Source organism: Saimiri boliviensis, chromosome 1 (genome assembly GCF_048565385.1).
Source record: "Saimiri boliviensis isolate mSaiBol1 chromosome 1, mSaiBol1.pri, whole genome shotgun sequence".
NCBI classification, from domain to species: Eukaryota; Metazoa; Chordata; class Mammalia; order Primates; family Cebidae; genus Saimiri; species Saimiri boliviensis.
This window is the reverse complement of record NC_133449.1, coordinates 236,310,506-236,336,236: the sequence shown is the minus strand read 5'-3', so window position 1 is coordinate 236,336,236 and position 25,731 is coordinate 236,310,506. Positions and strand designations below refer to the sequence as shown.

The window sequence follows — 25,731 nt, the reverse complement described above, 5'->3', positions numbered from 1 at the left end:
AAGAAGTTCAAGATCAGCAACATAGTGAATGGTGAAACTGAAAAAAAAGTAGTTGGCATCGTGGCACACACCTGCGGTCCCTGCTACTCAGGAGGCTGAGGTGGGAGGATCACCTGAGCCCAGGAGGTCAGAGCTGCGGTGAGCTGTGATCATGCCACAGCAACTCCATCCTGGGTGGCTCTGTCTCCAAAAAAAAAGGATACTTCAGAAGTACTTTAAAAAAACACACACACACAAACACACAATTTGTTCAGTAATGGCAAGAGAGTTTGGAAGCCATTGCTTCCACAAAGACATTAATTACAAAACCATAAAATGTTGGAAAGGATTTTATTCAGATTATCTTGACCCTAAAATGTATTTTTTCTGTTCATTACGCAGTTTCTCCGAGGATGCAGTAGTTTTACATTGGTATAACGCTGGATATTCTTGTGTTTATGCATTTTATTTTTTTTCCTTGGGAAGATTGGGACACAGATTTGCTGCATGTAGTTTTCCATTAAAAAAAAAAAATTTATATCATGGCCTTTCATATTAAAGCAGCAATACAAGTAACATCTTAAATGAAAATGCTTATTTGATAATCTTCACTGAGTAAAACTTTGGATTTGTAAGAGACCTCAGATCAGCTGGTCTAATTCACTTTACAAAAGATGTTCTACTGAAGTAGTCTTAAGTTTTTAAAAAAGGAAATGATTAGTTGTTGAATTTTTAAAATGGACTTTAAGAAAGTATATACTTTTAATTTTGAATTGTTTCACCTCATGTTGTGGTTTATTAAAACTCTTAATCTTGTAACCTTTATGGTAAAAACTGTACTGTATTTCTTATAAACAAAGTCACGCCATATGAAATAATTATGTGGCTGAATTATTAACATAATTTAAGACAAGTTTATTGCTTGAAGAAGTATCTGACTTCATTTATTTCATGGCTGTTTTTAACTTTTAAGAGAATTTAAAAGTATGTTTTGTTTTAAATTACTCATTGGAATGGGTTGTAATTGAAAATGGAAAGAAGTTTTAAGTGTGATGACCTGAATGGAGTTTGTGTGCAGAGAAACTGCTCTTTTTCCCTCTACATGTGTTTCAGTCTTGAGGATTTCAGTGCCAGAGTTTGGGAATATCATAGGAACTAAAACAAACTTGGGGTATATTATTTTTTAATAAGACAGGTAAAACAATGGTGTTTCAATAGCATATTCTGTTTAACACATCAGCTCTTCATCTTGTAGCCCTTTGAGAGGTGGAAAATACCGAAGAATGAATCAAAGTCCTTAGTTTCTTCACTTGTGCAATGGGGTGAATGATCCTTGCCTCATGAAGTTGAAAGGATTAAATGCAGTACCACTTGGAAAACACTTAGCAGTGTGTAATACATCATAAGCATTTTTAAGATGTTAACTATTGCTAATATTGTTGGTGTTGATGCAAATTGGTAAACCCATCAGTTATGCTCTACTAGTATTAAGTTGCTTTTTGAAAATTTGTAAATATTATCTATAGATTAAACTTATTTTAAGTAAACTCTTTTTAAATGTTTTTGGAGGTATTTGTTTTTGCTTTTAAGTTGAGGGGGCAAATGAAAAACATGATATAAATTAACTAATTATATTTGTTAGGTGAAGATGATCTAATATATTCTTTGTCCACTTAATTTTTCAGTAGGATGCTTTTTTGACACTGGAGGAAGAAAATGATTTTTTTTTTCTTCATTTTTTTGTTTTTGATACACAGTCTCAATCTGTTGCCTAGGCTAGAGTGCAGTGGCATAATCTTGGCTTCTCCACTTTGCAGCCTCTGCCTTCTGGGTTCAGTCAGTTCTGCCTCCGCCTCCCAAGTAGCTGGGATTACAGGCACATACCACCATGCCTCACTAATTTGGGGCTTTTTAGTAGAGATGGGGTTTTGCCATGTTGGCCAGTCTGGTCTCCAATTCCTGGCCTCCCAAAGTGCTGGGATTACAGGCATGAGCCACCATGCCCAGCCCTTTAAAAAAAATTTTTTTTTTTTTTTTTTAAGATGGAGTTTTGCTCTTGTTACCCAGGCTGGAGTGCCATGGCGCTATCTCTGCTCACCGCAACCTCCGCCTCCTGGGTTCAGGCAATTCTCCTGCCTCAGCCTCCTGAGTAGCTGGGATTACAGGCACGCGCCACCATGCCCAGCTACTTTTTTGTGTTTTTAGTAGACACGGGGTTTCACAATGTTGGCCAGGATGGTCTCGATCTCTTGACCTCGTGATCCACCCGCCTCGGCCTCCCAAAGTGCTGGGATTATGGGCTTGAGCCACCGCGCCCGGCCAAATTTTTTTTTTTTTAAGACTGGGTTTCACCATGTCGGTCAGGCTGGTCTTGAACTCCCGACTTCAGGTGATCTGCCCACCTTGGCCTCCAAAGTGCTTGGATTACAGGTGTGAGCCACTGCGCCCGGCCTCAAAAATAGGATATTTTTAGTGACTAATACTTCCAGCCCTATAATGATGTTTATATCAGGTAACAATAAAGCTTGAGCATAGCAGTCATACGTATAAACTAAATTAACTCAAACTAAATCAGTGGTTCTCAACCAAAGGCAGTTTTACCACCTCCACCACCCCCACCCCACCACCCCCAACCCCCCTCCCCACCCCCCCGCAAGACATTTGACATTATTTGGAAACATTTTTGGTTGCTACAACTTGAATGGATGCTGCTGGCATCTATGGCCCAATGATGCTACTTAACATCTTAAAATGTACAGGTTAGCACCCTGCAACAAAGAATTGTCAGTATGTCAAACTGTTGTCACAATGTCAGTAGTGCCAAGGTTGAAAAACCATCAACTATAAATCGTAGAGCTAATCTTTTGTTAATCAGTTATAATTATTTTACCTGGTTAGAGCAAGTTTGAATGTCAATCAACTTTTGAATATAAGTTTTTTTAAATTATTGTTACTGGCACGTTTTGACAAATGAAAACTACTTTAAAACTCAGTACTATTATTATTTTATTACAGATGAACCCACAAGGTCATTGAGTGGTCTCATCTTGAAGAATAATGTGAAAGCACACTTTCAGAACTTCCCAAATGGTGTAACAGACTTTATTAAAAGTGAATGTTTAAATAATATTGGTGACTCCTCTCCTTTGATTAGAGCCACTGTTGGTAAGTTACATTACAACAGTTTTGCTTACTTTGTAACTGGGTCATTTTTAGAGATGACAGATTATTTTGTTAGGAATTTTTATCTGTTTCATGTTAAATTGTGATGAGGGAATCCTTTCATTGCCTTTAAATGCTTTAAATGTTGTGATCATGGTTAAAGCTCTCATCCAGTAAAACTGGTGACCCCTGGATAAAAGGAGAGCCTAATCAAACTTATGCAAATCAGAGTTGGTTAAAATGGGGCATCAATAAGTGATGTTAATTTGCAGACACTACTTTTTCCTGAGCATGCAGATGAGAGGTGGTTTTTTTGTTTCTTTTTCTTTTTTTTGTTTTGTTTTTTGAGACAGACTCTGTTGCCCAGGCTGGAGTACATTCTCGACTCACTGCAACCTCCACCTCCCAGGTTAAAGCAATTCTCCTGCCTTAGCCTTCTGAGTAGCTGGGATTACAGGCGCCTACCACCATAACCAGCTAATTTTTGCGTTTTTTAGTAGAGATGGGGTTTCACCACGTTGACCAGGCTGGTCTCAAACTTCTGACCTTAGGTGATCCATCCACCTCAGCCTCCCAAAGTGCTGAGATTACAGGCCTGAGTCATGGCACCCCAGCCTGGAGTTCTTATTTTCTGCCTAGTGTAACACATGGGATGTAATTTCTTGTTTCACATTCACATGTAAAGAAATACTTTTTGATTGTTTATGAAAAACCTAAGTGTATAGGAGTCTAGATTTTACTATTTTCTCCTTTGTTTTTAAATAGTTGCCGTAGTAATACAGCGGCAACTTTTTAGTCTTTTCAGAGTGTTCAGCTTATTTTCAGGAGCAATACAACTTTCTCTTAGTTTATGTAATTCTGAATTAACATGCTCAATTATAGTAATGTATAAATCTATTTGGAAACACACACAACTGGCTGTTGGTTAACACATTGACCAACCAATGGAAGCAGTAATAACCATACTCCAGACTAGCCTACTAATGGGCATCCTTTAGCATACCATGGGCTTAAGCAGCTAAATTTTACAAGGACCTGGAAAGCGCCTGTTAATTACCCAGGTTGGTTAAATGAAAGTCAGTTAAAAAAGTCGAATGCTTTCGTTAAGAGTTCCTAGCTGGGTCTGGTGGCTCATGCTTGTAGTGCCAGCACTTCAGGAGGCAGAGGCAGATGGATCACCTGAGGTCAGGAATTCTAGACCAGCCTGACTGATGTGGTGCAACCCTGTTTCTACTAAAAATCCAAAAAAATTAGCTGGGCATGGTGGCTCACAAGTGTAATCCCAGCTGCTTGGGAGACTGAGGGAGGAGAATCACGTGAACCTGAGAGGTAGAGGTTGCAGTGAGCCAAGATTGCGTCATTATACTCCAGCCTGGGCAACAAGCAAAAATCCATCTCAAAAAAAAAAAAAAAAAAATTTCCTATTTTGTCTTGTCAGTTTGTAAAATATTCATCTCTTACTTAATAAAGCATTGGCTGTATGATTTCTCTCAGACATTCTTGCATTAAACAGTACCATCATTGATACCGATTTTAAATGTAATGGGTAGAGGACATTTCTAGTTTGAGAAAAGGGACTCCCTAGATTACTCTGATGTGCCCTTGTACCTTAAGTTTTTACCACTCTTGGCACTGGTAATAAGAATGGTGGGTGTGTACCAGCCTTTTCCATTTCAGATTCAGGAGAGAAATCCCCATACATAAGTGGAATGGGATTTGGAAGAAAGGTGGGTTCCCTCTGAGAATTGGCAACTCAGTTGAAAGGAAAGCAGAGGATGTAGAAACTAGATATGAGATTGTTTCTTCCTAAACTATATTTCATTATAAACCTATTTTTAAGTGCCATTGGTCCAAACTATAATACTTTGTGTCTTTAAATCAGAAAGATTAGAAGTAATATAATAGTATTGGGGAGAGAATAATTGGTTTTATCTCCCAATGAGTACTTTCACCTTCCATAAGGTTTTTGAACATGTTTAGGAGCTGACTTTATCTTGGGAATTATTAAAGCAGTAAGGTATCTTCTGACATATTTTAAAACAGAGATTGATAAAGTTGACTTATGTGGGCATAATTTTAATTTATTGTTGTGTATTAGAATACAAAAGGTCTTTTTAGTTTGTTTATGTTGAGTAGATATTTAAGCATTCTAATCGTGAGGGATCACTGAAGTTTTCAATATAGAAACAGCTTTTTTTTAGTTGCTTTACTCTGCTTTACTACAAATAAAGGTGCTTCAAACATAGCTGCAGTATATTTTGAAATAACGTGATGTCTGAGATATGCTAAAGCAATTAGGAATGTGAAGGTGGTTGTGGGTAGAATTGTGGATGAAACAAAGTTGACCATGTACTAATGATTGTTGAAGGTAGTTAATGGATACATTTAGTTCATTATACTTCCCTATTTTTATATATATGTGAAGTTTTGTTTTAAAAAGTCTGTAATATTAACTAGATAAAACAGCTCTCAGCTTGAAATAAGTTAGTTAAAAATGAGAGTTCATTTTTGTCCCTTCTCCTTTGACACCCCCCTCCTCCCCTGCTTTTTGATATATATTAGCGAAGGTAGTGAAAGGTATGATTGGCAGATTCTTCCCAAAGATGAATGAAATTATTTTGGGGGTACCAGCATTAAGACTCTAAAGTTCTAATTTTACAATTTTGTTTTGCTTCAGGAAAATTGATGAGCTTATTTAAACACATTGGTGTTTTCCAGCAAAACTGGGAAGTTTTTTTTGTTTTGTTTTGTTTTTTAATCACCTAAATTTCTTAGTCTTAGTTTACATGAGAAAAATACTTAAAACACTTCTAGGAAAATATTTTGTGAGTGAAATAATTTTTGTGGATTTCTGAACTCTCTAGGAATTGGCAACAGACTCTTCATCACTTATTAACCTTCACAGAAAATTACTGATACAGGTACAGCAGTACAAGTACCCTGACTCAACGTTATCAGTTGGATATAGGACTCTGTTCCTCTAGACCAGAGTTTTCCAACCTCAGCACTTGACATTTTGGACTGGATAATCCTTTGTTGGGCTATTTTGTCTGTGCACTGTAGGATATTAATCTCAGCACCCCTGATCTCTACCTACTGGATATCAGTAGCAGCCACATACCTGTTGTAACGACCAAAAATGTCTCCAGACCATGCCACATGTTGGGGTCAAGGAGGGCCTGACTGAGCTCCTTAAGGGCACGGACCATGTGGTATTTTTATATTTCTTAGCACCTATTAATATTTACAGTACTTAAATATTTTAATTTAAAGATTACTGATTATAAAAATAGACTTGCAGCTTTGGCTTTTAAAAATTTTATTAGCCTTAACAATGCATATTGGGAATCTTATTAAGGAAGTCTATTTTGAAGGGACCACATCTTAATGACTGTGTGGTAATTCATTAGATGAAGGTAAAGATGTTCCTGGAGAGTATGCAGTTTGTAATTTTATTATTTCAAGGAATATCTTCTTGTGTATGTTTGTACACCTGAGGGAAAATTTCTATGGAGTTAATTTGTGTAAGTGGCATTATTGGGTCAAAGTGTGTTTAAACGTTTAAGATTTTACGAGGTGTTGTCAAGCATACTGATTTCATTTCCATATTGTTTAAATACTGAGAAATATATGTCCCTTCTCACTTTTTGCAGCTATGCTAGGTATTAGATGCTTCTTATATATGGATGAGATTATGGGTTCAGATAAGTTTGTTATTCTATCAACACTCTGTAGTGTTCTGCTAGCAGAAGTAATGAATGTCAGCAGTTTGTTAGTACCAAGTTTGTAGATTGGGTTTAATTTTTGTTATTTATTGCTGTTCACAGTCTCTTCTTAAGTTAACGCTTGGTTTCTTTTAGGCAGATCCAGAGCTTTCTCATTCCCTTAGTTCTTGTAACTTTAGGAAAGGCTAATTTGCAGGAAGGATCAGATCTTGCTGCTTTTGGATCTTACTGGAAGGCTATTTTATTGTAAGGGCTATGTCTTGAAAATGCTGTCAGTACATTAATTCATGTGTGTGGGGAATAAATTTGCCAGGAGCTTTACTTTCTAGATTTTTTTAAAAGTTATTTATCATTGGGAACAACCTTCTCTAAAGGTAGAAAATTTATACACACAGTGATATTTACTGTTCAGTAATAGTCATTGAGTGTTTACTAGATGCCAGGCATTTTGAATTTTCAAAATAACCCTATGAAGAGTTTTCTTCTTTCATTTTTGCATGCTCATATTTACAGCTTAGAGTGCATATAATTTGCCTATTGTCAGAGTTTATTCTCTTCTGGCACTAAAAGATCCCTAATCACTAAGCATTTTATATCACTAATATATTTACTAAGACAAAAAAAGTTAACACAAAACTTTTCTTATATTTTTGTGTATTTGCATAATCCATTGACTATCACATCTCAGCTGCACAACACAGTTGAGATGATCTGTTCAGTCACAACATGATCAGTAAGCATGGGCCACCCAGCCTCTAAGATCACCTTTCTGGCAATTCATTCTTGATTAAGTGGGAACTGTTGTAGGAATGTGTAGCCTGCTTACATGAGGAAGAGTATTGTAAATAGTGAAACATGTAGGATTATTCTCAAATGATGCTCATCTACTTTAGTTTTTCCTACCATGATCCTTGGCTCTGATTCCAGATTAAGTCGGAGCTATTTTGGGCTTCTTAATGTATCTTGTGTTTGAACCTAACAGACTCATAAGTTCATCACACAGTGTTTAAGTGCTGCTAACATTTTGGCATATTTTCTTTCTGCTCTTTTGTATGGATCAATTAGAATTAATTTTAATTGGTGGAGCTATTCTTGATACTATGGCAAAAAAGGACTTTGCAGTCTTGGTAAATTTAACTCAAAATAAAAAACCTTAGAGGGTGATATGTTGAAAAACAGTGTTAGAAACAGATCTGGTTTATGTGTGTTCCCCCCCACACACACAAGATATGCAAAGGTGATATGGGTGGTGTTGGTGAGTGTTGTATTTGAGACAGGGTCTCACTCTGCCCTGGCTGTAGTGCATTTTTACAATCATGGCTCACTGTAGCTCGACCTCCTTGGCTCAAGTGATCCTCTCACCTCAGCCTCCTGAATAGCTGGAATCACACACACACACCATCACACCTAGCTGATTTTCTTGTATTTTTAGTACAGACAGGGTTTCACCATGTTGCCCAGGCTGGTCTGGAATTCGTGGGCTCAAGAGATCTGCCCATCTTGGCCTCCCAGAATGCTGGGATTACAGGTGTGAGCTACCACGCCTAGCCAAATATTATTATTTGCATAGTTTGGAAACTTTAGGCTTGAGACATTAAAAAATGTGTGTGTACACAGTTGCTCACATGGCAATACCTAGCAATGCTATGGGATTTCCTAAAGAAGTGTGTTTTTGTTCAAGGTATTTTGATCACAACTATAGCCTCCAAGGGAGAATTGCAGAATTGGCCTGACCTCTTACCAAAACTCTGTAGCCTGCTGGATTCTGAAGATTACAACACCTGTGAGGTAAGGATATTTGCTTCATATGTGATTGAGTGTTTTTCTATTTTTCTTGTCATGTTGTATATTAGCAGCTTTTGGGAAAAATAATACCTCTGGAACATACAGCTTCTCAAAAACTTAGAGTTGCTTTTGTGTTATTTTACATTTGTAAATCATTTATTTTTCTATAAAAACTGTTAGATTATAAACCTCTTTATCATATTTCACACAAGGAGGTATCTTATTTTTCTGTACTAAAATTATTCTTAGATGTATATGTATGTAGTAAACAGTTTTTGTCATGCTTAATCAGTTAAAGACAGACTGAACTTTACCAGATTCCTGGACCATGAGTATTCTTTTAGCTGTTCTAAATTGTTTTTATGCCTCAGTATGTGAGGTATCTAAGGGATGCTGAACTTTTGTTGTTCTGTTTTTTGAGACAGAGTCTCACTCTTGTCACCCAGGCTGGAGTGCAATGGCACCATCATGGCTTACTGTAGCCTCAACCTCCTGGGCTCAAGAGGTCCTCCTACATCAGCCTCCCAAGTAGCAGGGACTACAGGCAGGTGCTACCATGCCAGACTAATTTTTTCTTTTTTTATTTGGTAGAGGTGGGGTCTCACTGTTCAGGCTGACCTCGAACTCCTGAGCTCAAGCAGTCCTCCAGCCTCAGCTCCCAAAGTGCTGCGATTACAGGCATGAGCCACTGCACTTCACTAAATTTGTCTTCGTTTTTTGTTTGTAACCAGGTCTCCCTCTGTTGCCCAGGCTGGAGTGCAGTGGTGCAGTCTCGGCTCACTGCAACCTCTGCCTCCTGGAATCAAGCAATTCTCCCACCTCAGCCTCCCGAGTAGCTGAGCTACCGTGCCTGGCTAATTTTTTTGTATTTTTAGTAGAGACAGGGTTTTGCCGTATTGGCCAGGCTGGTCTCGAACCTCTGGCCTCAAATGATCCACCTGCCTCAGCCTCCCAAAGTGTTAGGATTACAGATGTGAGCCACTGCACTGGGCCGTTGTCTTAATCATACGTTAACTCTGACTTGTGAGGGGGTTTTGCCACTTGTTAGATCACCAGTTCTTTTCATTTGGAGAAAGAGAATGATTTCTCATGGTTAATGGATACTGTAAGTATCTCTTGTGGTAGCAGCCTTCCAGTTTGAGTAGAAATCTATTTTATGTGGAAATCATATTTGGTGTTTTGACTCCATAAAGGAGTGACTCCTCTACCTCTCAAAGAGCAGAGGTTAAAGGCAGGGCAGGCACAGGAATAGCCTATTAACAACAACAACGAACCACTGGAATAATCTAACCTAAAAGAGAAAAAAAAACCAACTGGGCATGGTGGCTCACACCTGTAATCCTGAGGTCTACGTGGATGGATTGCATGAGTTCAAGACCAGCCTGGGCAACATGATGAAACACTGTTACAAAAAATTAGCCAGGTATGGTGGTATGTGCCTGTGGTTCCAACTACTCGGGAGGCTGAGGTGGGAGAATGGCATGAACCTGGGAGGTAGAGGCTGCAGTGAGGCAAGATTGTACCATTGCGCTCCAGCCTGGGCATCAGAGCAAGACCCAACTCCAGAAAAAAAACATAACTAGCCACTCATAAGGTGGTATTAGGACATAGCAGTTTGTTGCCTGACCTATGTTGGAAAAAGGGAAATAGGGAGAGGGAGAGTTACCTAAATAGTGCTTAAAGCCACTTTTCTCCCTCCCTAAAAGGAAAAGAAAAATACCTAGTTCTTATATACATAAAAATGCTTTGGGGCCAGGTATGGTGACTCACACCTCTAATCCCAGCACTTTGGGAGGTTGGGGCGGGCAGATCATTTGAGGCCAGGAGTTTGAGACAAACCTGACCAACATGGTGAATCCTCATCCCTACTGAAATCTAAAAATTCGCTAGGTGTGGTGTCATGTGCGTATAATCTCAGCTACTCGGGAGGCTGAGGCGGGAGAATCACTTTAACCCAGGAGGCAGAGGTTGCATTTGGCCAAGATTGGGCCACTGCATCCCAGCCTGGGCGACAGAGCAAGAATCCATCTCAAAAAAAAAAAAAAAGAAAATGCTTTGGATATACACTAGTAAGAGTATAGAAAAGCTAAATAATAAGTCCTCATGGGACAGTTGATTGCATTTAAATAGTGCTTTGATATGATGGTAATAACATAAAAGAAGATCAAAATTTTAAGCACTTTCCAAGAATGAAAAATTTAAGCTGCAGTAATTGTGAAATTGTTGAGCTACTGTATACTACATAGAATTCATACTGTAAATAAACAGTGCCCCCATCCATCTGAACTAAAGATAGTGGTTTTCCAGATGTTTGTATGGAGTGATTGCTAAATGTTTGTTCTTACTTGAAATTTTTAGTTGCCACATGGGTAACAAGCTTACATTTAATTTGATGTAATAGGCTTTCAGAAGTAAAGCTTTTTTTTTCTTTTTTCAAAAAAAACTTAAATATGACTAGTTTCGCATGACAAAGTTCCTGATATTTAATGCATATTAAATCGAAGACTGAAATTTAATATATTGATTAAATTTTAGACTTAAAAGTATTTTCAGATTTAATATTTTTAAGACATTATAAAGTCTAAAAGGATGTTGGGTAATTTCCTTAAAGGATTTTACCTTCTGTTGAATGCTTTAAAACTGCTATGGAGAATAAGCACCAAATTGCTGCTGATGGAATTATATAATATAAACAGTAAAGTAGGTGTTTGAGGTAACTAGTAGGTTACATGTTATGTACAAAGGCTCTGGATTATTTCCTTTAGTATTAAAATGGTTATGGGAAATGGTTGTCAATTTGTGTTGCCTGCCCTTGCAACAGATTTTGTCACCAGTTACCCGATGAATAACTTTTTTTTTTTTTTTTTTTTTTTTTTTGAGACAGAGTTTAGCTCTGTTACCCAGGCTGGAGTGCAGTGGCCCCATCTCGGCTCACTGCAATCTCTGCCTCCTGGGTTCAAGAGATTCTCATGCCTCAGCCTCTGGAATAGCTGGGATTACAGGCATGTGCCACCGTGCCCAGCTAATTTTTGTGTTTTCAAACAGCCATCTCACTGTGTTGGCCTGGCTGGTCTCTAACTCTCGACCTCTGGTGGTCTACCCACCTCAGCTTCCCAAAGTGCTGGAATTATAGGCTTGAGCCACCATGCCCAGCCTAAGTAACTTTTTTAATGGTATTAATGACCTCTCTGTTCTTCAAAAAGAAAAGTATTACAGTGTTTAAATACTCTTCTGTGTAGAGTTTTATATTTAATTTCAACAAACTGGTATTTAATCCCTGCCAACCAAAATATTCTTCACTTCTAAGTCATTTAATGCTAAAACTAAAATGTACCCTTGTATTTTAACTGAGATTTTACATACCTGGTGGTATAATAATTTGTTTTAAAACTGAATGTCAGGGTGGGCATGGTGGCTCACACCTGTAATCCCAGCATGTTGGGAGGCCGAGGCAGGCCGATCAACTGAGGTCTGGAGTTTGAGACCAGCCTGGCAGACATGGTAAAACCCCATCTCTACTAAAAATACAAAAACTAGCTGAGCACAGTGGCACACACCTGTAATCCCAGGAGAATCACTTGAACCCAGGAGGCCAAGGTTGCAGTGACCTGAGATTGCACCACTGCTCTCCACCCTGGGTGACAGAGCAAGACTCCGTCTTCCACACAAAAAATTTGAATGATTAAATTTATGGATTTTAGAAAGAATCTTATGTGGGCTGAGAACATTAATCCATACAAATTAGTCAGCATTCTTCAGTTTCTTTTTAAATGGCTTCATTTTTAACAAATTCTAATAATTTAAATGTGTTTGTTACAGGGAGCATTTGGTGCTCTTCAGAAGATTTGTGAAGATTCAGCTGAGATTTTAGATAGTGATGTTTTAGATCGTCCTCTCAACATCATGATTCCCAAATTTTTACAGTTCTTCAAGCACAGTAGTCCAAAAATAAGGTACTTATATTGCCAGTATTAATTCATTAACTCTGATATAAACGTGACCATTACCTTATTTTTCATTACCTGATATTTTTGAGATTAGCAAAAGATACTGGATGTTCACAGAGGTGAACTTATGTAATTGAAATTGACTAATAACAAAACCTGTGAAATGTTGACTCTTGATGAGGAAATTTTTGTTAAACATGATAAAAGTTTTCTGCCTTTTAGAGTGGTTAATTATATTCATGATAGTTAACAGGCATCTTCTAACTTCTTTTATTTAAGGCCGGGATTAGTTGTGATTTTTTTTTTCAGCTTTGATTTTAGAATCAGTATACATGCGCAGGTTTGTTACAAAGGGGTATTGTGTGATGCTTGAGGTTTAGAGAACAAATGAATCCATCACCGAGGTGGTAAGCATAGTGCCTTTTAGGTACTTTGGCCCTCTCCCTGTCTCTTCTTGTATTCCCAGTGTCTATTGTTACCTTCTTTACATCATTGTGTACCCAATGTTTAGCTCCCACTTATAAGTGAGAACATGCAGGTATTTGGTTTTCCATTATTATAACGTTAAAATAATGTTATTCCTGGCATAGTTAACTAGATAGGAGTTCATGTTTCCAGGAAGTCTCCCTTTTTAACATTTTAACTTAAGATAATGAAAATGTGGTAATATACATACTTCACTTTTTGTGACCGATTCTCAATAGCTGAAAAAACAGCTGGGTCTGGTGGCTCATGCCTGTAAACTCAACACTTTAGGAGGCCCAGGTGGGCGGATTGCTTGATCTCAGCCTAGGCAACATGGTGAAACTCCATCTGTACAAAAAAAATATAAAAATTAGCTGGACATGGTAGAACAAACCTGTGGTCCTAGCTACTTGGAGGGCTGCGGTGGGGAGATTGCTTAAGCCTGAGAGGAGAAGGTTGCAGCCAAGATGGTGCCACTGCACTCTAGCCTGGATGACAGCAAGACCTTGTCTCAAAAAAAAAAAAAAAAATCCAAAAACCCTATTTCTGGTAATTGATACAGAATTACCAATTGCTGGTAATTAAATATTAATAAATATTTTTTCACGATTTTTATTTTGTAGATGGTAATTTGATTAAAACATTAGGTAAGATTGAGTGGTTCAGAAGTATTTCGCCTAAAATCACAGCCCTTTGGGATGCTAAGGCAGGAGGTTTGCTTGAGACCAGGAGTTAGAAACCAGCCTGGGCAACGTAGCAAGACCCTGTCTCTACAAAAAATAAGTTAAAAAATTAACCGAGAGTAGTGATGTGTGTGCCTGTAGTCCTAGCTCAAGCTAGGACTGAAAAGCTCAAATGGGAGAATCACTTGAACCCAGGAATTCAAGGCTGCAGTGAGCCACTGTGCTCTAGCCTGAGTGATGGAATAAGACCCTGTCTGCAAAAAAAAAAAAAAAATTCCATTCAGTGAATGCAGATTAATACCCACCTGAGAGTCTGTTGTACATACTCTTAGCATTTTTCTTTTTAATGTATATTTGGGTAAATATCTATTATAAATATATACTAAACATATCATCCATCTTTATGTTACTTTATTCTACATTATTATTTAATACCTTATTAATGTAGTTTAACTGGAATTTACTATGTACTCTTAAGTGTTCTTCCCTCTCAACATAACCGTTGGACTTGAAGAATATAGAATTAAGATATAGGAAACTATACTCTATTGCCTAGTTCTATAGGCAGTGACTAAACAATTTAAAAATAAGAACCATTTTATCAGACTTGAGGCACACAGAATTGAATGATCATTCTTAGTTGATGACATTCTCATCATGTCCTTATATTTAGCCTTTAGTTATATATTAGTTATTTTTAATTACATAAGCACTCAGATCTAATAACATAAGCACTCAGATCCACCACTTGAAACAAAATGAAGACCTTGACGACAGTCTACATCTAAATCCCAACTTCATACTTCCCTTGCATTTCTTGTTAGATAATTTTATTACACGCATCTGCAAAGGGTATGCAGTACCTCTGTTTTTAGCATTGTAAGAACTGCACAGTACCGAATGTAGTTGTGGGCAACTTTAATGTTGTTAAGATTCATCTGTACTGAATCACTATAGCTCATTTTGACTCCTGTATAATATTCAATTGCATGAAGATTAGATGGCTTATTTATGTACTTTTCCCCAAGGCCTGTGGGTGGCCTCTAGGTTTTCAGTAGTGCTGCTGAAAACACTTGTATACTTGTCTCCTCTGTCCATCCCGTAAGAGTTCTCTTAAATAGAGTTATAAAATCTAGGAAAGAAATTTCTGGGACACAGGCAGGGCAGCTCCTCAAGGAAGTAATATCAAACTGTTTTTCTAAGAAGTTGCACCATTTATACATTTTAAGTGTTGCCAATCAAATATATATTTGATGTTTCATTATGGTTTTGATAATACTCTTTGCTATCATTAATGATGTTGAGCGTCTTGTATGTTTATTGCCTATATCTTGTTCTTGTCTTCTGTGCTTTTTTCCACTAGGTTATTTGTACTCCATTGATTTACAGGAATTCTCATTCTTTATCAGATATGTGTGTAGATAATATCTTCCCCCTTTTTGTCTTTACTAAGAGTTTAAAATGTTAAGGGCTTTTTGACATTTAAGAGCTTAATATATCTGGCATCTGTGGGTGTGTGCTACGAGATAGGGAAACATTCTGTCTTTTCCATTTAGGTAACTTTTTCTTGTTGTCACATTTATTTTATAGTTCCTTCCTTTTCCCCATGCATTTAAAATGCCACCTCTGTTATATGCATCGTTATGTATGTGCATAGGTCTATTATTGGGTCCTTTATTTTATTCCATTGCTGTTTTATGAGTAAAACTTCAAATTGAATTCTGATATGTCTCAGAGCAATACTTGGAGAGTTTGAGGCTGTTTTTTTAAACAAATTGCAGTGACTTAAAGTTTGTAACATACTGCAACGAATTTCTACACAGCAAGGAAAGGGTTGTACAAACAGTTCAAACTCTATGAATTTTTCTGTATTTTTAATTGTGTTCTGGGATATTTCAACTTTAAAATTTTGGATAATGCTGCTCTTATTTATAAAGGTAAATTTGTATTCTGTCCCAGAATGGAATGAAAATAAGGCTTACAGTTTTACAACGTATAAAATTGACAGAACTTTTAAAATAATCATAAATGGCAGGTCACAGTGGCTCACACCTGTAATCCCTGCACTTTAGGAGGCTGAGGCTAGTGGATCACCTGAGGTCAGGAGTTTGAGACCAGCTGGACAACATGGCAAACCCTGTCTCTACTAAAAATACAAACATTAGCTGGGCATGGTAGCATGTGCCTATAATCACAACTACTCAGGAGGCTGAGGCAGGAGAATCACTTGAACCCGGGAGGCGGAGGTTGCATTGAGCCGAGATCACACCACTGCACTCTAGCCTGGGTGACAGAGTGAGACACCATCTCAGATAAATAAATATATCTTCTTTAAAGAGTTTTACCTTATAAAAATATGTGTTAAAGAAAGGCTAAAAATCAGAATTTGACCTGAAATATGCAGACTTCCAGGATGAGAAATTAGAATTGAAAATATACCTCACTTAGCAGAATGACCCTGGGCTTACCAAATAACCTCAGATGTTCCTAGGGGGAATATTTTCTTATAATCTATGAGGAAGACATCATATTGGAAAAAAAAAATCATTTTTTAGAAACAAATGCAATTTATATGGTATCAGACATATCTAATTAAGAAATTGATACTGATTATGAAAATGTGACACAAGTAATTATCCTGCCTTTGTTACGGCCTTTGATCACCAGAAATCAATACAAGGAAGTTTTATTTTTATATACAGAGATATCCACAGCATTCCAAGTTTATCATCTAGGTTTCTAGCCTAGATCTGATTCCTTTTATTGGGAAATGATACTTAGAGCTTACAGTAGGAATGCCTTTTCTTTATAAATTCTAAAATTGTCAAGGTTTATGAAAAACCTTGTTGGAATTTACATTGGAATAACATTAAATCTATAGATCAATTTGGGAGAAATAGGTCATTTTCACAATACTAATTGCTTTTATTTATTTGTTTATTTATTTATTTATTTATTTTTGAGACCGAATTTCACTCTTGTCTCCCAGGCTGGAGTGCAATGGCATGATCCCTGCTAACTGCAACCACTGCCTCCCGGTTTCAAGTGATTCTCCTGCCTCAGCCTCCCAGGTAGCTGAGATTACAGGCACCCACCACCATGCCCAGCTAATTTTTTTATTTTTAGTAGAGATGGGGTTTCACCATGTTGGCCAGGCTGGTTTTGAACTCCTGACCTCAGATGATCTGTCCACCTTGGCCTCTCAAAGTGCTAGGATTACAGGCATGAGCCACCACGCCCAGCTGATTGTTTGTATTTATTTATTTTGAGATGGAGTCTTTCTCTGTCACCCAGGCTGGGGAATGCAGTGGCACAATCTCAGTTCACTGCAACCTTTGTCTCCCAGGTTTAAGCGATTCTCCTGCCTCAGCCTCCCAAGTTGCTGGAATTACAGGTGCATGCCACCACGCCCAGCTAATTTTTGTGTCTTTAATAGAGATGGAGTCTCACCATGTTGGTCAGGCTGGTCTCAAACTCCTGACCTCAAGTGATCTGCCCACCTTGGCCTCCCAAAGTACTGGGATTAACAGTCATGAGCTACCATGCCTGGCCTACTTGCTTGTTTTTTGTTTTGTTTTGTTTTGTTTTTGAGGCATTCTCTCTCTGTTGCCCAGGCTGGAGTGCAGTGGCACTATCTCAGCTCACTGCAACCTCCACCTCTCAGGTAGCTAGAATTACAGGCGCATGCCATCACGCCCAGCTAATTTTTTTGTATTTTTTAGTAAAGATGGGGTTTTGCCATGTTGGCCAGCCTGGTCTTGAACTCCTGATCTCAGCTGATCTGCCTACCTCAGCCTCCCAGGGTGCTGGGATTACAGTTCTTAATAAAGTTTTATACTTTTCTTTTTAGAGATCTTGAACACATTATATTAAATGTATTCCCAGGCACTTGGTCTTCTGATACTATTATAAATGGTAGCATTTAAGTTACATTTTGTAGATTTTATCTTCATTCCTGATGTATAGAAGCTATATTAAACAAACTTCTAAAGAAAGCATGTCAAACAGTTTCTTTTAATTAAAACGTAAATAATTCCTAAGTGTTGCTAAGTTTCTAAAAATTATTTGGGGAACGCTAATAGTAGGTGCCTCTGGAGATTGGTGACAGGAAAATTTCTAGAGGCAGGGTTTCACCATGTTGGCCAGGCTGGTCTTAAACTCCAGACTTCAGGTGATCTGCCTGCCTCAGCCTCCCAAAGTGCTAGGATTACAGGCTTGAGCCACAGCTCCCAGCCAGTAGTATTTTTATAGAATGAGAAAAACAGACTTTAAAGGATAGGCAGCTTATCCTGTGCTGCACATTTAAGTGGTTGAGCTCCCCATGGTATGCTTTTTTCACTTAATGTTATGTTAGTAAATGTTTATGTGCTTTGCTATAACTGCAGAACCAAAAACCAACTGTGTCTTTGGCACAGTGGTTAAGACAAAGAAAGGTTCTCATGGGGTTATATTTCAGAAGAGGAGACAGGACAGACAGTGAATAAGTAATATAATTTCATTCAGTGATAAGCACAATGGAAAAATAATGAGATCAGGGATAGACTGATTTGGAGATATTTTATATAAATGGTTCTCTTTAAAGGAAACATTTGTGCAAACTGTGAACAAAATAAGGAAGTGAGTCTATAAAAGATGGTTAAGAATGTTTAAGACCAGAGAACAGCAAGTGAGAAGGCTTTGGAATTAGGAATCAGTCTTTTAGAGTGACAGAAGAAAGAAACTGGGCTGTAGTAGCATAATAGGAATTGAAGTTAGGGGGTAAGGGAGGAGCCATAGTATAAAGGAATATCTAGTCAAATGGTCAGCAAACTATGACCCAGAGAGCCAAATTTAGCCCACCCATGACCTGCAAGGTAAGGATGATTTTTAAATTTAAGTGGTTGTAATTAAGAGGGGAAAAAAAATGACAACAAGGTCTTAATGTGGCCCGTGAAGCCTAAAATATTTACTGTTGGCCTTTTGTTTTATTGTAGCAATCTGAACGAGGGGGTAGTGTGGTCTGTGTGTGTCAAACAGGTTGTAGTGGCTTTTGGCACAGTGGAAGTCAGGAAACCAATTACACCCTATTTCAGTAACCCTGGTAAGAGATGAGAGATCATGTCTTGAATGAGAGAAGTGAGGCAGTGAGAAATGACTGGATTAAAGAGTAAATTTTTAAAGGTGGTGCCAACAAGAACTGCTTAACAATTGAATTGCATATGCCAGAACACATGGACTATTCTCCATTTTTAGTTTCAAAAGGAATGGTTACCCATTATTTTTAAGTCTGTAGGTATCTTTAAAAAAAAATTTATGCCCCTTGCCCAACCTCCCATTCTTAGGGTATGCACTATTAAAAATTTGCACGTCTTTTCCAACATTTTTCCGTGACTTAGAAACACATCATGCTCCGCAACTTGCATTTTGCCTTAATATATCATTTAGATTCTTTCTTTGTTGATACAGAAGTTTGACTCATTTTTTTTAGTGGGCATATTAATAAACATACACCATAATTTTATGGAGAAATGATTTTGCTAGTTTTCTATAGATAGAAAAAAGTTACAATGAGCATATGTTAAATTTTAAACTTTGTTTCTAGGTCTCATGCTGTTGCATGTGTTAATCAGTTTATCATCAGTAGGACTCAAGCTCTGATGTTGCACATTGATTCCTTTATTGAGGTAAGACTTGTCCTTGTCCCCTGCCCCAACTTTTTTTTGAGAAGGTGATGCCGACTGCCTGCAGTTTTGCTTTAAAACAATAATCATTTATAATTGTAAATTCAACATTTAATTAAATGATTTCTGATAGTATTAAAATTGGATAGAGATAGAAGTGCTTTTCTTTTACTAATTTTTCTACTTGTATCATTATACAAACACTGATTATGGTGGTGGGGGGGTGTTTAGTGTCTTGACTACTTTAAAAATTTGTCCTTCAATATACTGTTCATATTGCATATGGAAACCAAATCCCTCAGCTAATGCAGTTTTTTTGAAATGTGAAAACTTGGTGAGATTAGATTAAGTTGATTTGGTAGAAACTGAAGGCACCGACTATAAGGACAGTATTTTCCATTGTAAAATTAGAGGCATCGGGAAAAATTGACTTTAAAGGCATTTTGAACTTTCTGATAAAAGCAGAGAGAAAAGAGCATAATTTTCTGGCCAGGAACCATAAGCACAACCAGTTTCTTTTCAAAATCTCTGCTGCTTGATAACAATTAAAAGGATTGTTAAAGTTCCTTAAGCACCTTCATTTTTATTTTCATCAAATGGAATTTTAAAAGTCCTTTAGAGGTCAGACTGCTGATATTACTATTGGGAAATTATAAGGAAGAGTGTGGAGGGGGGCACATTACTTTTTTTCTCGTCACTTAAATTGATCAGCTTCTTTCTGAGCATCTATTACCAATAGACTAAGAGTAGTAGCCATAAAGATTTTTTAGCCAATTACAAGTTAAAACCAAAATGTTTCTTAAATGGTTTTACTGACTACTACCTACTATGAAACAGACACTGTACTTGATACTAGGGATACCTAAATTTTATGCCTGCAAGGTGTTTTCTTTCAGTCTAGCCTTGTCTAGTCTAGAGGTGGTATAATGTAGTGGATAATATTAGAGGTCTGGAGTAGACTATTGGTGTTCAAATCCCAGCTTCTCAGTTTAGTAGCTTTGTAACCTTGGATGCTTTATTTAACTGATGTTATCTTTATATCATCTGTCAAATGAGCCAACGATTGACCTACCTTGTTGGATTGTTATAAACCTAGTTGATAAAAGTGAATTGGAACAATGCCTGCCACAGAAAGAAAGCACTTCATGTTAGCTATTAAAAGTATTAATAGTACTATTTCTGTTATAATTATCCTGGTGTTTCCTTTTAGTATTTTTCTTCCACAGCTTAATAAAGGGGATAGTGATAGACATACCAGCATCTTATAAGGGAATATAATTTAAAATAAATGAAATTGAGTTCTCTCTGAAAATAAAAATTTCATAGGACTATACTCTGCAAGTGAAGCAGAAGCATTTTCCAACATTTTAAAAATGTTTTGCTTTACTATTAATATGTTAATATTACTTTATTACTTAATAGTGCTACAGGATTTAGCCAGTTCTTCACCCTACAAAAACAGTAAACCTCTGGAGGAAGTGCCTCTAACATATAGTAGGCCCTCAGTAGTAATTTGCCAACTGAATAGGTAAACTAGTTTTATTCACTTGCCAGTGTTTTCATGGTATCATGCCTGCTAAGTCTAAATATTGATGAAAAGTTTATGGTTACCAGTACATGGCTATGACGTGTAACCTTGGCAAAGCTGGATATTCATTGACAGTAGAATAAAAGTGACAAATGCAAGGTGATGACATTGGATATCCCTACTCCCAACCCAATTGCTGTTCTCTAGAGTAAATTCGTGAAATTTTGAAATAAAATTTAATGGAGGATGCACCGTTAATGGCAATACCTGCTGGGAAAACAGTGCTCTTCACTAAAATGCGTGATTAAAACAGGAACTACATAGTTTTGAGAGTGTCAAATGTAGAAGCAAAAACTGGAGAAATGAACATTTTAAATGCTGCATTAATATTTCACACAGTGTCCCATTTGATCATTGGATTTCTCTTTCTTTCTGGTGGTTAGCAAGTTACTTAACTTCTATTAATTTGTTTTCTTATTTGTAAAATTGAATAACATCTTAGAGTTTTGAAGATTAAACAAAATAGTCTATTGTCCATTCAGACATTGTTTTCGCCTTGCAGACGTACTTGTAGGGAACAGCATAATACTTATTACTAACTTTATTGACCAACATCAGTTTGGGGTTAAGTTGGAATATCAGTATATATTAATATTTGTCAGTTACTGAGCCTATATCACCTTTTTATAGAACTTGAATCTATTACCACCTCTCACCTTAAAAATCAGGCTTATTAGGGAATAGTCTTTTGTCTCTGCATCTGGGTGAGCTAACAAATGCTGCTGTGTCCTAATGACATGGTTTCTTAAAAACCAAAAATTTCCTCAAAACACAACTGATTGTACTCTCACAGAAAAGAATAGCTTTTCATCTTTTATCAAAATCATAATCTTAATTATCATTCCACATTTAATTCTTATAATCTAATATTGTAGGCCAGTACAGGTCAGTTTTTGGTACCTTATCTTCATAGGGTTAATTTAAATGTTAACAACTTGCAGATTACTTATTATTGTGTATAAACCTTTCTAAAACTAGAAAAAAATTATTTCTTATGCAACAGAATCTCTTTGCATTGGCTGGTGATGAAGAACCAGAGGTACGGAAAAATGTGTGCCGAGCACTTGTGATGTTGCTCGAAGTTCGAATGGATCGCCTACTCCCTCACATGCATAATATAGTTGAGGTAACACCGGCAATTTAAAGGCTCTTTCCTCATCTTTCCCGTAAAAGAAATACTAGATACAAATACAACATACTGGATGGGGAGGGGACTATAAAATAATTACGATTGTCTTAAAATTATGAATTATCTTTATGGAGATTTTCATGTTTCTGGGTATAATTATACATACTGTGTATAGCTTTGGAAATATTTTAAGTGGCATGTTATCTAGAACCTCCTTTTCACTTCCAAAGTTCCATGCAGTAGAGAGAAGGGAGGATCTTTTTTAAAGGTTGCAGTCTAAGATCTATTAAAAGCCTAGCATTCATGGTATGCCGCAACTCCTGCTAAAAATTTTAGGAAACATGCGAGTACATAAGATAGGCCTGTTTTCTCTTTGAAACATCAGGCCAGACTGGTTGAAAGTTTAGTGTTAACTGAAGTGAAGAAATTTTATCAGTTGCTTGGCCACACTGGGGAGCCTAATTTGTAATGTTACAGTTCTTTCTTCCACAGTATTCAGTAGCAAAGGAGTAGGACATGACGTAGCATGTAATACGGGTTGGCCTGTGATACTGTTCTGTGGCCACATTTTGTTAGGTGACATGTTTCAGTCTGGAAAAGGATGTGTACAATCTATTAATTGGTGGTTCCAGTCTCAGGTACATTGTGAAATCACGTGAGTGAATTTGGCTTGGTGTGTTCAGAGGACATGAGGAATCTATTTTGTTGAGAATTAAAAATTGTATTCACATTAGGAGATGTCACTACTATTTCCCAAATTAAAAATGATTTTTATAATTTCAGCATGTATATCACTTTAAACGTGAAAATTCATGTAATTTACAAGAGACAGCTTGAGTAGTTATAGTCTTCATTTTAAGAAATAATATAATGGAGTTCTTAATTGTCATTTTTATGTTTCTAAAAAGGTTTAATATTTGATTAAAATTCACATTTCAAAAATCTCAGTGGTATCATTAAAAAAACTACACAGAAACAGATGATATATTCACTGAACACTTTTCATTGAGTAACATTTTAAATTTAACTGTATCTTAGAAAACTTTTTAAAAATTCAAAAGCCTAGGTTGAAAACCACAAGGTCAGAAACTTGCTTGATAATAGGACCGAGTTGATATTGTGTGATTTAAACTGACTAATATTAAGGATCCTGTGTTTCTAGTACATGCTGCAGAGGACTCAAGATCAAGATGAAAATGTGGCTTTAGAAGCCTGTGAATTTTGGCTAACTTTAGCTGAACAGCCAATATGCAAAGATGTACTCGTAAGGCATCTTCCTAAGTAAGTGTTCCCTCTTAAAACTGCTGCCTTGTTCTTTAATTTCTTAAGTGATCCTTCATTTTTGTATTCTTATAAAATTCATTGTTGCCATCTGGGAGTGAGATTCTAAAGAAGCCAGACTTCATTTTATTGTGGGTAGAGAGATTTTTTCAAAAAGCAATTGCCTATTTTAATTTTAAAAAATTATATAAGGACGGTTTGTTCTAAATTATAATTGATTTTGAATAATTTGTGGCACAGTATTTTGTGGGTTTTGTTTTTGTTTTTGTTTTTTAACAATCCTTGGTATTTAACCACAGGATCTATTGTGAGGTGGTGTTTTTTTTTTTTTCTTCGAGAAAAGAATTTCCCACTAGTAGTCATGCAACAAAATTTAGTTGACTTAATGTTAAGCCCATGTTTCTAAAGTAAAGTAATAAAAGCTCATGGGAGAAAACTAAATTGCAGAGAATTTTATATTTTCTGTGTTTTCACCACCCTGAGTCATCACTGTTAGTATTTTTGATGTCATCTTTTAATGTTTTTTTCTGTGAAAGTACCATATACTGAATAGCATGTATTCAGGATATTTGAGAAAAAATTTGATTTAATAATACATAATACATTAACATGACATCTTGCCTATAGTTAGTGCTTGAAATTTTAAATATACTATTTAATGGTTTGTTATTTTCAGTTATTGTATACTGTGTGCTTTCCTCCACGTCATTAGTCTTTAAAACTTCAGTGGAGGTCACTGGGGTCCGTTGGAGGGAAATGGGGGAGGGACGGGGTGGGTGGAGAGGTGGGAAGAGATGGCATGGGGAGAAATGACAGATACAGGTGAGGGGAAGGAAGGCAGCAAACCACACTGCCATGTGTGTACCTATGCAACAATCTTGCATGTTCTTCACATGTACCCCAAAACCTAAAATGCAGTAAAAAAAACTTCAGTGGAGGTGTGCTGTTCCATCAGGGAATACATAACCATATTTACGACAATTATATATGTGTACACTATAGAGAGAGGGAGAGACTGTTCTCTGCCATTGAATATTTAGGTTGTTTTGGCTTTTATTTTTCTTTATAAATAATCCTGGAGTGAACATCTTTCTTTTTCAATAAAAGGTTATTTCTTTTTGTTCAAATTCCTAGGAGTGATTTTTTTTTCCCCCAGAGTCAAAGAATATGAGGATTTTAATGGTTCTTCATAATACTCCAAATAGTTCTCTAGGAAATTTGTAGGACTTTATATCCCACTGTGTCTATTCTATTACAGCTTTGCCAGCCATGAATTTTAATATCTCAAATCTTAGCCATCCGGATAAGAGGAAAAAAATATTTTAGTATCTCCTAATATTAAAGGGTTTTTTTTTTTTTTTCAGATGTTTATGGTACTTGAATGTTCATATTTTCATATAGTCAACTGAGTTTTTTGTTTGTTTTTTTCCCCCATCAAGAAAGCAACAATTCCAGTCAGTTTATTTTAAGGGAAAATTTAATTTTAATTAAATTAAATTTTGGGCAACATTTGTCATATCTTGCTTAACCTTACCCTGCAAATACACTGACCAGATTTTTTTCTCTTTAGGAAATCTATTGGTTATTCTTTCTTTTCTCTTTACTTTGTAATACCACTTAAATGATACATTTGGGTTTCTGTGGGGTCATATAATTCTAAAAGTCATAGATACTAATTTTTGTAAAAACTGGAGAGATTTTTTTTTTTTTCAAGAGCACAAATCCACTTTTATTTATTGATTTTTTTATTAGTTTAAATCTTAGGGGTACACAATCATTTCGACTTTGTGTCCAGTGGCCTCAGCAGGAAGATTACTTTGAAATTTGGCACAAACCATGCCACTGTTTCCATGGGCCCACATTACTCGGGTTTTGTTTGGTTTGCCTCCAGGAGTCTCTGTATTGTGCTTTGTTTTATATACATAAGCACATCTCTTTCCCACAGAGAATTCTGTTTCATCTCATGCATAAACATCTTCAATTTTAAGAAGAGCTACGTGCTTCCTTTGGTTTTGGAGACCCTGCTTTTAGCCAGCAAAAATGGCCTTGGACCACAGCGTTCCAGACATACTTCCTTTTAGAAGTCCTATTCCCAGCAGGCTCCAGCTGTTTGCCCCCAGATTTGAGCAGCAGGGGCTTCATTTTAGAGATTTTATTAATGAACACCTATGGTATAACATTAGAGATAATGCTGAAAATACAGAATTATACCTGGGTACTCTTAACTCCATCACTGCACTAATATAATTCAAGTATTCCTAAAATAAGCAGGAAATTAAAAGATTAGCACCACCCATTTTGCTGTGCTAATTAGTGCCATCATTAAA

The 25,731-nt window shown here is 36.7% G+C and overlaps 1 protein-coding gene and 1 pseudogene across 3 annotated transcripts in view; one reads left to right on the top strand and one right to left on the bottom strand.

Moving 5' to 3' along the window:
• Window positions 1-25,731, top strand: part of TNPO1 (transportin 1) — a 98,591-nt gene that overhangs the window by 37,760 nt on the left and 35,100 nt on the right. For all 3 annotated transcript variants that reach the window (XM_003925760.4, XM_074384865.1, XM_010336529.3), the window contains exons 4-9: window positions 2,995-3,144; window positions 8,548-8,654; window positions 12,471-12,604; window positions 19,328-19,409; window positions 21,998-22,120; window positions 23,286-23,404. In XM_003925760.4, the coding sequence (XP_003925809.1) occupies window positions 2,995-3,144; window positions 8,548-8,654; window positions 12,471-12,604; window positions 19,328-19,409; window positions 21,998-22,120; window positions 23,286-23,404 (715 nt within the window). The remainder of the gene's footprint in view (window positions 1-2,994; window positions 3,145-8,547; window positions 8,655-12,470; window positions 12,605-19,327; window positions 19,410-21,997; window positions 22,121-23,285; window positions 23,405-25,731) is intronic.
• LOC120367400 (large ribosomal subunit protein eL33 pseudogene) lies at window positions 25,165-25,473 on the bottom strand (annotated as a pseudogene).